The sequence below is a fragment of the Cetorhinus maximus genome, chromosome 11, assembly GCF_964194155.1.
Source record: "Cetorhinus maximus chromosome 11, sCetMax3.hap1.1, whole genome shotgun sequence".
NCBI lineage: Eukaryota > Metazoa > Chordata > Chondrichthyes > Lamniformes > Cetorhinidae > Cetorhinus > Cetorhinus maximus.
Genome location: NC_135889.1, coordinates 28954963 through 28969627, shown reverse-complemented (window position 1 = coordinate 28969627; position 14665 = coordinate 28954963). Strand labels below are relative to the sequence as shown.

The 14665-nt window shown below is 43.0% G+C and overlaps 1 protein-coding gene across 6 annotated transcripts in view; it reads right to left on the bottom strand.

Annotated features, from left to right (window-relative positions):
- mlpha (melanophilin a) overlaps nt 1–14665 on the bottom strand; it is a 203068-nt gene that overhangs the window by 15482 nt on the left and 172921 nt on the right. For 5 of the 6 annotated variants that reach the window (XM_078551716.1, XM_078551720.1, XM_078551718.1 and 2 more), the window contains one exon: nt 244–336. The exons of the other annotated variant lie outside the window; for it this stretch is intronic. In XM_078551716.1, the coding sequence (XP_078407842.1) occupies nt 244–336 (93 nt within the window). The remainder of the gene's footprint in view (nt 1–243; nt 337–14665) is intronic. 6 annotated transcript variants of the gene reach the window in all.

Here is a 14665-nt window from a genome sequence, read left to right as displayed (position 1 = left end):
CAGTGATCAGGAAGTGGGTACCTAAGATCAGCTTAACTTAGTAAAACAGCGATTGAACCTTCACATCCTCATCTTTACGGCAATGTCTTCAGTAACTGAAGCATTAGGGAACTTGCCAGCATTTTCATATGTACATAAACAGATTATTCCAGTTCATGGACGAAGACTCTTTTACCCACTCTAATTTAGTCAGCATCAGTGATGATAATACATTGACATACACACACACACACGCACACACACCTGTCCATCCTGCTTCCTTTTGGGCTTATCCTCAGTTGAAACACTCATCCCAGCAGCACTTAGTGCTGCAATCCGGTTTTCTATGTCAGAAACCTGCAGTACAAAACCGCACTGATATTTCAAATAGCTAATACATCAACTTTTCTTGTTTAGAGACACTTAGTGGGAGAAAAATTCATTCGCATAGTGCGGTTTGCAGACTACGTCGCTTCTTCAGGGGCAGACGCTACGGGTCAAATATTCCGGTCTCCGGATCATTGGAGACCGGATACGACTGAGATGCGTGTCGGGAGCTTATGGAAGTCCAGACGTGTGCACCTCCGTGGGAATTACCAGGAAGCTTCAACTTCCGACAGGCAAGATCCTGTTCCCCAGGACCCTCCGTGAATGTCTCCAATTCTGAGTTATAGTTGGAGACTTCGCAGAGTTCCATGTTACTTAACTGGGTAGTTACCCAGGAAATGATTGACAGAAAAGTCCTAGTCTAACTCCTGGGTAACTACTGAACCAGCTCCCCAACCTCCCTGACTACCCTCCTGACTTCCCTTTCGACCCCCTGACTAGCCACCCGACTGCCTCGCCCGGTCACCCGACTACTCTCCTTGACCCCACAATTACCTTCCCGACCACCCAACTGCCCTCCACCCAACTTGACTACCTCCCGACCTGACCCAATTACCGCCCTGACCTAACTACCCACTCAGCCGCCTACCCACTTACCCACCAACCCACCTACCCTCTACCCACTTACCCACCTCAGCTCCTAGCCCTACCCATTTATCAACCTCATCCACCTACCCACCCTACCCCCTACCCACCTCACCCAGCAACCCATTCACTCACTCATCCATTCATTCATCCATTCACTAACATTCATTCGCTAACATTAAGACTGGACATTTAAACTTCCTGTCCATCAGCTGGTGCAGAAAAAAAGGAGCTTGTCTTCCATGCACTCTGCATTTCTGGGACAGTGGGTTCGGAAGGCCCTGGTCAAAATGCGTAGCAGTATCAGGTCGAGGAAATTTCCAGACACAGCAGCAATCCAATAATGATTGCCGCTCCTCAGGAGACTCGAGCCTACATCAATGAGGAATGCCACATGGGTCACACAAGTAGTGGATCACAGCGCTGTCTGGCCCCAGAGAACCAATGTAGTCTGCAAGTGGAACTTGACATTGTGCTAAGCGAAAGAATTTCCCACCCTGTGTACCCTTTACTTTTTCTTTGTGCTGTATTCACCCCCAGCTCTATACGTCATTCTCTGACCAACATGATGCACCAGCAAATGACTTGCAAGTTACAACCAATTTATGCTCTTAGCCTCCCTTGGTCAATTGGTAGCTCTACTGTTGCTTTCATTGCCATTAGCCAAGCAGAGAACAAAACAATCATATATGACATTAAGTCCAATCAATAGATCTGTTGATGACATATAATTGTGAATGTGCACAACCAGAAGCCACAGTGAAAATGCATAGTCAGGGACATAGCACATTATCCAGAGATATAGAAAATATAAACTCTTTCTTTAATGGTCTCAGGAATGTTCTTAAAACAATCTTCTGAATGGACATTTCTGAGCCTTGGACAGCCACTGTACTGATTTTATGTTGACCATGAAAAACCAAAACATCCCTGATATCTTTTAAAATTTTCCCACTGAGTAGCTCTGCTGTACACATTGACAAAATCCTAGGTTTGATCCTTCAACTATACTGTTCATAGTTGGGGTGCCAGTAGGGCCACTATATTTATTCTCAGAACGGCACATTAGATGGGTTTCTGCTTCTGATCATTATCCAATGGTTTTGCTGAAAGTACACAGTTGAGAACATGAGCAGATTCTGCTGTACTTGCCTATTAGCACTCAGCAATGAGTGATGAGCACTTGGGCAAGATCCTGGAAGACACCTGGTACATATAGAACTGTAACTCAACAAGAAATCATTCCATCCTGATGAAAGGTCACAGACCTGAAATGTTAAATCTTGTTTCTCTTTTCACAAAAGCTGCCAGAGCTGCTGACTATTTTCAGCCATTTTCTGTTTTTATTTAAGAAATCATTGCATGCTGGAGAGAAAAAATTGTGGCTGTGAAAATTGGAGAGAAAAAGAAAGAAAATATAAAGCACAATAGGCTATGAAAACAGAAAATTCTGGACTTAACAGCGGCTGTGGAGAGAGAAAAACACAACTAACATTTCAGGTAGACGACCTTTCATCAGACCTGGCTGTTCATCAACCTGAAATGATAACTTTGCTAACCAAGGTTCCTGACTAAGCCTGCAACAGCAGCAAGGGAGGTTGATGAAGTCAAAGCCATATGTGTGTTATTAGGATCAGAAAAACTGGCTCTAATTTGGCAGACATTGCGATGGAGAGAGGTGGACTGTGGAGAAAAGGCATTGGAGGAAAACAGAATGATTAACAGTGCCAAAGATAGAGCAACTAATGAGGAAGAAGAAAATTGACAGAAAGGCATTATTACAGTCAATCAAAATGTAATTTGTGACTTAGACCAGTGTGGATTTGGTGCTTGGTTGGGACAGAAGCCAGTTTGAAGGGAGTCAATTATGAAACGGAGGTTCAATTATGAGACAGCAATTTTGAGAGCAGGATTTTGGATGTAGTTGGAGAGAATGGAGGGAGGAAGGATAATTTGTTGAAGATTAGAGTGATACACATTAGTCTTCAAAGAGAGAGAGAGAGACAGTTTCTCATTGACGCATAGATGTTTACAGCACAGGACGAGGCCATTCAGCCCATCATGTCCACGCCGGCCCACAAAGATCTGACTGTATTAATCCCATTTCCAGTGTTTGGCCCTTGGCCCTTGAGGCTATGGCAACGCAAGTGAATATCTAAATACTTCTTAAATGTTATGAGAGTTTCTGACTCAACCACCCTTTCAGGCAGTGAGTTCCAGACTCCCACTACCTCTGGGTGAAAACATTTCTCCTCAACTCCCCTCTTAGCCTTCTACCTCTTACCTTAAATCTATGCCCTCTGGTTATTGACCCCTCTACTAATGGAAAAAGTGCCTTCCTATCCACCCTATCTATACCCCTCATAATCTTACACACTTCTATCAGGTCCCCTCTCATCCTTCGGTGTTACAAGGAAAACAACCGCAGCCTATCCAATCTTTCCTCATAGCTCAGACCCTCCAGCCCAGACAGCATCGTGGTAAATCTCCTCTGCACCCTCTCCAGTGCAATCACATCCTTCCTATAATGTGGTGACCAGAACTGCACCAAACTGGCCTAACCAGCATTTTATACAGTTCCAGCATAACCTCCCTGCTCCTGTATATTCTATGCCTCGGCTAATAAAGGCAAGTATTCCATATGCCTTCTTAACCACCTTATCTACCTCCCTGCTACCTTCAGGGATCTGTGGATATGCACACCAAGGTCCCTCTGATTTTCAGTACTTTCCAGGGCCCTACCATTCACAGTGTAATCCCTTGCCTTGTAAGCCCTCCCCAAGTGCTTTACCTCACAGTTTTCCAGGTTGAATTCCATTTGCCACTGCTCTGCCCACCTGACCAGTCCATTGACATCCTCCTGCAGTTTACGGCTATCCTCCTCACTATTTACCATCCTACCAATTTCTGTGTCATTCGCGATCTTCTTGATCATACCCCCTACACCTAAGTCCAAATCATTTATTTACACCACAACAGCAAGGGCCCCAGCACCGAGCCCTGTGGAACCCCACTGGAAACAGACTTCCAGTTACAGAAACATCCCTCTACCATCACCCTCTGCTTCCTGCCTCTCAGGCAATTTTGGATCCAATGTGCCACTTTGCCCTGGGTCCCATGGGCTCTTACTTTCTTGACCAGTCTGCCATGAAGGACCTTATCAAAAGCCTTGCTAAAGTCCATGTAAACCACATCAAATGCATTACCCTGGTTACCTCCTCAAAAAATTTGATCAAATTTGTCAAACAAATCCATGCTGACTATACCTGATTAATCCGTGTCTCTCCAAGTACAGGTATATTCTGTCCATCAGAATTCTTTCTAGTAACTTCCCTGCCACTGAGATTAGACTAACTGGCCTGTAATTTCCTGGCCTGTCCCTTCCTCCCTTTTTTAATAATGGGACAATGTTAGCAGTCCTCCAGTCCTCTGGCACCTCAGCTGTGGCCAGAGAGGATTTGAAAATTACTGTCAGGGCCCCTGACATCTCTTCCCTTGCCTCCCTCAATAGCCTGAGATGCATATCATCTGGGCTAGGACTTATCCACTTTTAAGGCCGCTAAACCTGCTAGTAGCTCTTCTCTCTCTACGTAAATTTCCTCTAATATTTCACAGTCCTCTGCCATGATGTCTATTCCTGCGTTTTCCATTTCCATTGTGAAGACCGACGTATTCATTGAGGACTGTACCCACGTCTTCCAGGTCCGCACACAGATTACCTCTATGATCCCTAATTGGCCCTACTTTTTCCCTAGTTATTCTCTTGCTCTTTATATATTTAAAAAATCCCTTTGGGTTTTCCTTATTCTACCCACCAATGCTTTCTCATGCACTCTCTTCACAGAATCTTAACGGCACAGAAGGAGGCCATTCGGCCCACCATGTCTGCACCGGCTCTCCAAATGAGCATTATGACCTAGTGCCATTCCCCTGCCTTTTCCCAGTACCCTTGCACATTGTTTCTATTCAAACAATCATCTAATGTCCTCTTGAATGCCTCGATTGAGCTTACCTCCACCATACTTCCAGGCAGCGCATTCCAGACCCGAACCACACGTTGTGTGAAAAAGCTTTTTCTCACGTCACACTTGCTTTTTTTGAAAATCGCTTTAAATCTGTGTCCTCTCATTCTTGATCCTTTAACAAGTGGGAACAGCTTCTCCCTATCTACTCTGTCCAGCCCCCTCATGATTTTTAACATCTCTATCAAATCTCCTCTCAGCTGCCTTCTCTCCAAGGAGAACAGTCCCAACCTTCCAATCTATCCTCATAGCTGAAGTTTCTCATCCCTGGAACCATTCTTGTAAACCTCTTCTGCACTCTCTCCAATATGTTCACATCCTTCCTAAAATATGGTGCCCAGAACTGTACACAATATTCCAGGGGTCTAACGAGTGTCTTATATAAATTCAGCATGACCTCCTTGCTCTTGTACTCCATGCCCCTATTAATAAAGCCCAGGATACTATATGCTTTATTAACTGCTCTCTCCATCTGTCCTGCTACCTTCACATATACACCCAAGTCTTTCTACTCCTGCACCCCCTTCAAAATTTCACCCCTTATTTTATTTTGTCTGTCCATGTTCTTCCTACCAAAATGCATCACCTCACACTTCTCTGCATTGAACTTCATCTTCCACCTATCTGCCCACTCCACCAACTTGACTATGTCCTCTTGAAGTTCCAGATCCTCCTCCTCACAGTTTACAACACTCCCAAGCTTTGTATCATCCACAAACTTTGAAGTTGTCTCCCGTACACCAAGATCTAGATCATTAATATACATCGGGAACAGTAAGGGTCCCAATGCGACCCCTGGGGAAGCTCCACTACAAACCTTCCTTCAGCCCAAAAAATATCCATTGACCAATACTCTCTGCTTCCTATTTTTCAGCCAATTTTGTATCCACGTTGCCACTGTCCCTTTTATTTCATGAGGAATAACTTTTCTCACAAGTTGGTTGTGTGGCACTGTGTCAAATGCCTTTTCAAAGTCCATGTACACCACATTAATAGCATTACCTTCATTGACCTTTTCTGTTACCTCTTCAAAAAACTCCAGAAAGTTAGTTAAACACGATTTCCCCTTTAGAAATCCATGCTGGCTCTTCCTTATCAACCCATATTTTTCCATGTGACTACTAATTCTATCCTGAATAATTGTTTCTAGAATCTTGCCCACCACTGAAGTTAAACTGACTGGTCTGTAATTGCTGGGCTTATCCTTACAATCTATTTTGAACAAGGACATGATGTTTGCAATTCTCTGGCATGACCCCTGAGCCTAGGGAAGACCGCAAGATTATGGCCAGTGCCCCTGCAATTTCTACTCACTTCCTTCAGTATACTTGAATGCATCTCATTCAGTCCCGGTGCCTTGTCAACTTTAAGTACTGACAGTTTATTCAACACTTCCTCCTTATCAATTTTGAACCCTTCTAGTGATAGGGTTTCCTCATCTGTCACCATGGCCTCCTTGGTAAAGACAGCTGCAAAGTATTCATTTAATACCTCAGCCATGGCCCCTTCGTCCATGTATAAATTCCCTTTTAGGTCCCTAATCGGCCCTACTCCTCCTTTTACCACCCTTTTACTATTTATATGCCTATAGAAGACTTTGGGATTCCCCTTTATGTTGGCTGCCAGTCTTTTCTCACAATCCCTTTTCTCTAATTTCTCTAATATGCTTTTTCACCTCCCCTCTGAACCTTCAATATTCCTCTTGGGTTCTCAACTGTATTTTCTACCTGACACCTGTCATAAGTGCATTTTGTCATCTTTCTCTTAATTTCAATCTCCTTTTTCATCCAGGGAGCTCTGGATTTCTTTGTCCTACCTTTCCTTTTCAATGGAATATACCTTGACTGCGCCTGAACCAATTCTTTTTTGAAGGTAGCCCATTGTTCAGCTACATATTTTCCTGCTAATCTTTCATTCCAGTCTATCTGGCCCAGCTCCGTTCTTGCCCCATCGAAGTCGGCTCTTGTCCAGTTAATTATTTTTACTCTGGATTGCCTATCATCCTTTTCTATCATCATCCTAAAACGTACAATACAATGATCACTGTCTCCTAAATTCTCCCCCACTGACACTTGATCTACTTGGCTCGCCTCATTTCCAAGAACCAGGTCCAACAGTGCGACTTTCCTTGTTGGATTGGACACATACTGCTGTAGAAAATTCTCCTGAATACAATCTAGGAACTTTTGCCCCTCTCTGCCCTTTACAGCACCACTGTCCCAGTCTACATTCACGTAATTAAAGTCCCCCATTATAACTACTCCATAATGCCTGCATTTCTCTGCAGATTTGTTCTTCTATGTCCTTCTCAGTATTTGATGGTCTATGGACCACAACAAGCAATGTAATTGCACCCTTTTTGTTCCTTTGCTCTAGCCAAATTGATTCTGTCCTTGAACCCTCTGGGACATCCTCTTTCTCCACCACTGCAATGCTCTCCTTAACCAATATTGCCACCCCTCCTCCTTTCCTTCCTTCCCTATCTTTTCTGCACACCTTGTACCTGGGAATATTTAACACCCAGTTCCGTCCTTCCTTGAGCCAGGTCTCTGTTATCGCCACATCATATTTGCACATGGCAATCTGTGCCTGCAACTCCCCAATCTTATTTACTATACTCCGTGCATTCACATACATGCATAGCTTTCTTAATTTCCTTTTTAAGTTCCCCACTGCACTTTTTATACTCCTCTAGGGACTCTATCCTATTGAGCCCTCAATATCTGCCATAAGCTTTTCTTTTTTTCTTAATCTTAACCTTTATGTGCTTTGACATCCAGGGTTTTCTGGACTTGGTCTGCCCCAGGAACATATTTGTCCTGTACTCTCGCTATTTCCTCCCTGAATACTTCCCACTGCTCTGACACAGTTTTATCTGTGAGTAGCTGCTCACAGTCCACTTAGGCCAAATTGTATCTCATTTTAATAAAATTAGCTTTTCCCCAGTTTAGAACTTTTATTCCTGGCCCAACCTTATCCTTTTCCATAACTATCCTACATCTTACTGAGTTATGGTCACTATCTCCAAAATGTTCCCCTACTGATACACCTCCCACCTGCCCAAGTTCATTGCTGAATGTTAGATCCAGAACTGCCCCCTCCCTTGATGGGTTTTCTATGTATTGGCTCCCTCCCTACCTTGCACACTAAAACTATCCCTGTTAATATTTGGGTAGCTAAAAATCCTTACTATTATTGCCTTGTTATTCTTATACTTCCCTGAAATTTGATTACATATTTGATCCTCTATCTCTCTCTGACTGTTTGGGGCCTATAGTACACACCCAACAGCGTGTTTGCCCCTTTTGTGTTTTTTACTTCTACCTATATGGCCTCATTTGATGGTCCTTCCACAATATCATCCCTCCTCACTACTATAATTGATTCCTTGATCAATATTGCGACACCCCCTCCTCTTCTATCCCCCTCTCTATCTTGCCTGAATATCCTGTAACCAGCAATGTTGAGCTGCCAATCCTGCCCTTTTAGCCAAGTCTCGGTCATACCAATGATATCGTACTACCACGTATCTATCTGTGCCCTCAGCTCATCTGCCTTATTCCTCAGGCTCCTTGCATTAAAATATATTTCATTTAGCCTTGCTAAACTCACGTCTTTCTTATCTAGTCTGTTTCCTCTGCCTTCCAGACTCACTTACTAGCGTTTTAACTTCTAACTCCATCTCAGCTTCTCTTGCCTCTGAACTACTTTTCAGGATCCCATTCCCCTGCCAATTTAGTTTAAATCTGCCCCAACAGCATTAGCAAACCTCCCCGCGAGGATGTTGGTCCCCCTCCTGTTCAAATGTAACCCGTCCAACTTGTACAGGTCCCACCTCCTCCAGAAACGGTCCCAATGCCCCAGGAATCTAAAGCCGTCCCTCCTGCACCATTTCTTCAGCCACACATTCATCTATCCTTCTTTTCCTATACTCACTGTGGCACTGGGAGTAATCCGGAGATTACTACCTTTGAAGTCCTGCTTTTCAATTTCCTACCTAACTCCCTAAAGTCTGCTTGCAGGGCCTCATTTCTCTTTCTTCCTATGTCATTGGTCTCAACATGGACCACGACCTCTGACTGTTCACCCTCCCTCTTCAGAATGCTCTGCAGCTGTTCTGTGACATCCTTGACCCTGACACCCGGGAGGCAACATACCATCCTGGAGTCACATCTACAGCAGCAGAAGCGGCTGTCTACTCCCCACACTAACAAATCCCCTAACACTACTGCCCTTTCACACTTCTTCCTCCCATTCTGAGCAGCTGGACCACCCACAGTGCCATGGCCTTGGCTCTGGTTGGCCTCCACAGAGGAACCATCACTCTCACCCTTTTCCAAGACCGAAAAACGGTTTTGAGTGAGATGCACTCGGGGGATTCCCTCACTACCTGCCTTGTCCCCTTCTTCTGTCTGGCGGTCACCCATTCCCTCTCTGCTTGCACTTCCTTAAGCTACGGGGTTACCAGGTCCTGAAATGTGCTATCCACGAACCTCTCAGCCTTGTGAATGCACTGTAGTGTCCCAGCTGCCGCTCAAGCTCCAAAACTCAGAGCTTGAGTGCTCCAGTTGGAGGCACCTCCTGCACACATGCTCATCCAGTGCGCCAGGAGCGTCTATGATTTCCCACATAGCACAGGATGTACAAATGACGGGACTGAGCTCCCCAGACAAATCTTAACTAAATAAAGTATGGACCCTTGCTTTTATTTTACCCTTACTCCTACTTGAGTATAGACTATAAGGCCATAATACGTAGGAACAGAAGTAGGCCATTCGACGCATCAAGTCTGCTCCACCATTCAATGAGATCATGGCTGACCTGATAATCCTCAACTCCACTTTTCTGCCTTTTCCCATAACCCTTGATTCCCTTACTGATTATAAATGTCTATCTCAGCCCTGAATATATTTAACAACCCAGCTTCTACAGCCCTCTGTGGTAAATTATTCCACAGATTCATTACCCTCTGAAAGAAGAAATTCCTCCTCATCTCTGTTTTAAATAGGCGCCCACTTATTCTGAGATTATGCCCTCTGGTCTTAGACTCTCCCACAAGGGAAAACAGCCTCTCAGTATCTACCCTGTAAAGCCCCCTAAAAATCTTATATATTTCAATAAGGTCGCCTCTCATTCTTCTAAACTCCAATGAGTACAGGCCCAACCTGCACAACCTCTCCTCATAAGAAAATCCTCCATACCCAGGATCAACCTAGTGAACCTTCTCTGGACTGCCTTCATTGCCAATATATCTTTCCTTAGATAAGGGGACCAAAATTGTTCACAGTATTCTAGGTGTGGTCTAACTAGTGCCTTGTACAGCTTTAGCAAGACTTCTGTATTTTTATACTCCATTCCCTTTGAAATAAAGGCCAACATTCCATTTGCTTCCCTATTATCTGTTGAACTTGTATGTTAGCTTTTTGGGATTCATGCACAAGGACTCCCAAATCCCTCTGTGCTGCTGCCTTCTGCAGTGTTTCTCCATTCAAATAATATTCAGCTCCTCTATTCTTCCCGCCAAAGTCCATAACCTCACATTTTCCCACATTATATTCTATATGCCAAGTTTTTGCCCACTCACTTAACCTGTCTATATCCCTCTGTAAACTTCTTGTGTCATCCTCACCATTTGCCTTCCCACCTATTTTTGTGTCATCCGCAAACTTGGTGATAGTACATTCATTTCCCTCATTTAAGTCATTAATATATAGTGTAAATAATTGTGGCCCTGGCACTGATCCCTGTGACACTCCACTAGTTACAGGTTGCCATCCTGAAAATGCCCCCTCTGTTTTCTATTAGTTAGCCAATCCTCTATCCATGCTAATATACTACCCCCAACACCATGGGTTCTTATCTTATTACGCTCTTATGTGCGGTACCTTATCGAACGGCTTTTGGAAATCCAAATATATCACGTCTACTGGTGGTTCCCTTTATCCTGCTTGTTACCTCCTCAAATCGTTCTAATAAATTTGTTAGGCATGATTTCCCCTTCATGAAGCCATGCTGACTCTGCTTGATTAGATTATATATTTCTAACTGCTCTGCTATTACATCCTTTATAATAGACTCCAACATTTTCCCAATGACAGATGTTTAGCGAACTGGTCTATAGTTACCTGTTTTTTGTCTCCCTCCCTTTTTGAATAAGGGTGTTACATTGGCCATTCTCCAATTCTCTGGGACTTTTCCAGAATCTAAGGATTCTTGGAAGATTACTACCAGTACATCCACTATCTCTGTAGCTATTTTCTTTAATATCCCAGGATGCAACCCATCAGGTCCAGGGGACTTATCGGCCTTTAGCCCCATTAGTTTCCCTAGTACTTTTTCTCTAGTGATAGTTATTGTGTTTATTTCCTGCCCCCAGTTTTGCCCCTTGATTATTTAGTATTTTTGGAATGCTATTAGTATCTTCTACTGTGAAGACTGAGGCAAAGTATTTATTCAACTCCTCTGTCATTTCCTGGTTCCCTATTATTATTTCCCCAGCCTCACTCTCTAAGGGGCCTATGTTCACTTTGGCCTCTCTCTTCCTTTTTATATATTTAAAGAAGCTCTTACTTTACTGTCCATTTTTATATTACTTGCTAGTTTACCTTCAAAGTTTATTTTCTCCCTCTTAATTATTTTTTGGTCATCTTTTGTTGATTTTTAAAACTTTCCCAATCCTCTGGTTTACCACTAATCTTCGCCACATTGTATGTTTTTTCTTTCAATTTGATACTGTTCTTAACTTCCTTGGTTAACCATGGTTGGTTTATTTCCTTCCTTGAATTCTTCTTCCTCACTGGGATATTGTTGAGAGTCATGAGCTATTTTCTTAAATGTCTGCCATTGTTCATCAACCATATTTTCTGCTAAACTGCTTTCCCAGTCCACTCCAGCAAATTCTGCCCTAATTCCATTGTAATTACCCTTATTTAAGTTTAGCACAGTTGTTTCTGACCTACGTTTCTCACTCTCAAACTGAATGCTAAATTCTACCATGTTATGGTCACTGTTTCCTAGGGGATCTTTTACTCTGAGATCATTTATTAAACCTGCCTCATTACACATCACCAGATCCAAAATAGCCTGACCCCTGGTTGGATTCACAACATATTATTCGAAGAAACTGTCCCGAATACACTCTATGAATTCTTGCTCTTGTCTACCTCTGCCAATTTGATTTTCTCAATCTACATGAAGATTAGTCACCCATGATTCATGAACTGCCTTTTTTACATGCCCTCATTATCTCCTGATTCATTCTCTGTCCTACAGTATAGCGACTGTCAGGATCTACTATCTAGATGCTAGATCCTGTAGATAGACTAGGTGCTGCTGACTGCCTGTCCCAGGGTCCTCGTTTCGCACTCTCCTCTAGGTGCTGCTGACTGCCTGTGCCAGGGTCATCCTCTCGCACTCTCCTCAAATCTGCATTCATGGAGATGGATAGAAGCTCAAATGGCAGAGAATCTTTGGGGCAACTGAAGACTCACTGGACAAGATGAATGTGTTGAGGGCAGAGAGCAAGCGAACAGGATGGCTGAGGATTTGGTTGGGTGGAAAACAGGAAAAATGTTAAATCCTGCAGCATTCAGAGCCAGCAGCTGCGCCAATGGCCTTAATTTTGGACACAATTGAGTCACTGAGTTTCTCATACTTAGGGTTTGAGGTGATGACTGAGTCAGGAGTTTGTAGAAGGAGTTTGGAGTTGATTTTGCTTTGCATGATGAGCTTGCAATAATAAGCAGTTTTGGTCAAGGAGAGGGAATGACAGCACAATTGAGGCGGTTTAACCAGTGTTAGCTGTGGACTTCTGGTTGGTCAAATGGGAAGCGTATAGTAATTTCAGCCTTTTGATCTGAGGGTGAAAAGGTGAGGGACACTGTAAGCCATGGGGGTGAAAAAGCATTCACGGTCCTGAGCGAATGGGGCATTGAAAGTGAGCACTATATGCCAAACATTGTCAGGCATTGATACCCTCACTGATGGCAAACCAAATGAGGGAGAGGTCAGAATTGGTCTTAGTATTTGGTAGCACAGACAATAATTGAGGGCACCATGCCATGTATCAAGTCATGTTCACAGTAACTCACTCCATTCTGAGAATGAATACATCTGCTGTACCTACCAAACTTGCTAACTTTGGGTAACTGTGTACAAACCAGGGAATACTTAACACACCTGCCAGAAAATTACTGTTAACTAGAAAATAATACTTACTTATAGTAGAGATTTTTAAAAATGGAATTATATACATATTCCATATTTCATATCAGAGTCTTTGAATGTTTTTAAGGCAGAGCTAGATAGATTCTTGATTAACAAGGGGGCAACAGGTTATCAGGGTAGGCAGGAATGTGGGGCTGAGGTTACATTCAGATCAGCCATGGTCTTATTGAATGGCGGAGCAGGCTCGAGGGGCCGAGTGGCCTACTCCTGCTCCTAATCATATGTATGTTCGTATGTATGAATGTTCGTATGTAAGTATGCATGTTCGTATGTATGTTCATATGTTCCAATTTCTGAGGTGAGTTTTGCACATTAACATTTGTGACCTAAAATTACAAAGAAACCAATTATTGAGGTTGCACTTTTTCTGAATCAACCATATTTCTAAAGGTGTTACTCCATTCAATCTAATTAAGGTTCCTTTTATTCAGTTAATTATCTTCTCATCTCTTTTCTTAACGGGACTGACATGTTCTGCGGTACAGTCTGCTCAGTGGACCTCAGCTAAAATGCCATTCTTCATTGCTACTTATAATACATCCTGATAACCCTTTGCATCTAATCGTCCCCGCACATATAATGTTTGGCCTTCCATAATGCCTTTGCACATTTACTATGTTAAAGGCATTCTATAAAATCAAGCTGTTGCTGTTGATGCCCAGTTGTGGAATGCTGGTTGAGCTGAGACACTTTGCTGTTCCTTACCATTTTCTTATTTGCCAGTAAAAGGAAGCAAGGAAGTACTATGATGACAGGGTTATCCAACTTCCTTACAGTAAGTAAAGGACCCATTAAAATACAACAAATTAAAAGAATAATTTGGTCCTTTAAGACAAAGTTTACCATTGACAATATTGAGGATGAATACTTAGTGCATCATATCACTTTTCTCTGTTATTGGTGGTGGAAACAGAAAAATTTTAAATTGACCCATTTAAAATAATTGGGTTTAAACTGTATTAAAATGGTGGACTCAGATTAAACCAATGATAGACTGGGCTATAGTTTTCTTCTCTCTTTCTATGGGAGTGTGTCCAGTCTCCATTTGCCAGCTCCCTACAGTGGCATGATAGAAATCAGGAGTTCTCTGTGTGAGGAAATGCACTCAGAGCCCATCTCATCACTGAGTTTGCAACAGTTGTCTTTGAGCAAGAAATTGATTATGAGTTTGGCTATCAATAAAATGCATTGAGTAAACCCTGCCAATACAATGAAATTTGTAGTATATTTGAAAATGCTGAGCACTACAGTCAAGCCTGATCTAAACTCATCTGATGTCTATGACAGTGCACTTCCAGCAGAGACCACTGGATAACAATCAATGTTGAGAACCTAGCCTGATTTTTTTTTTACCACCCCCTCACTAATCCAGGGGAAACTAAAGCCAATTCCAGTTTATTTTCTACCATACCAGCTGAGACCAGCTACATCAGCACAGATCAAAGATCAAACCTGGCAACTTTGCT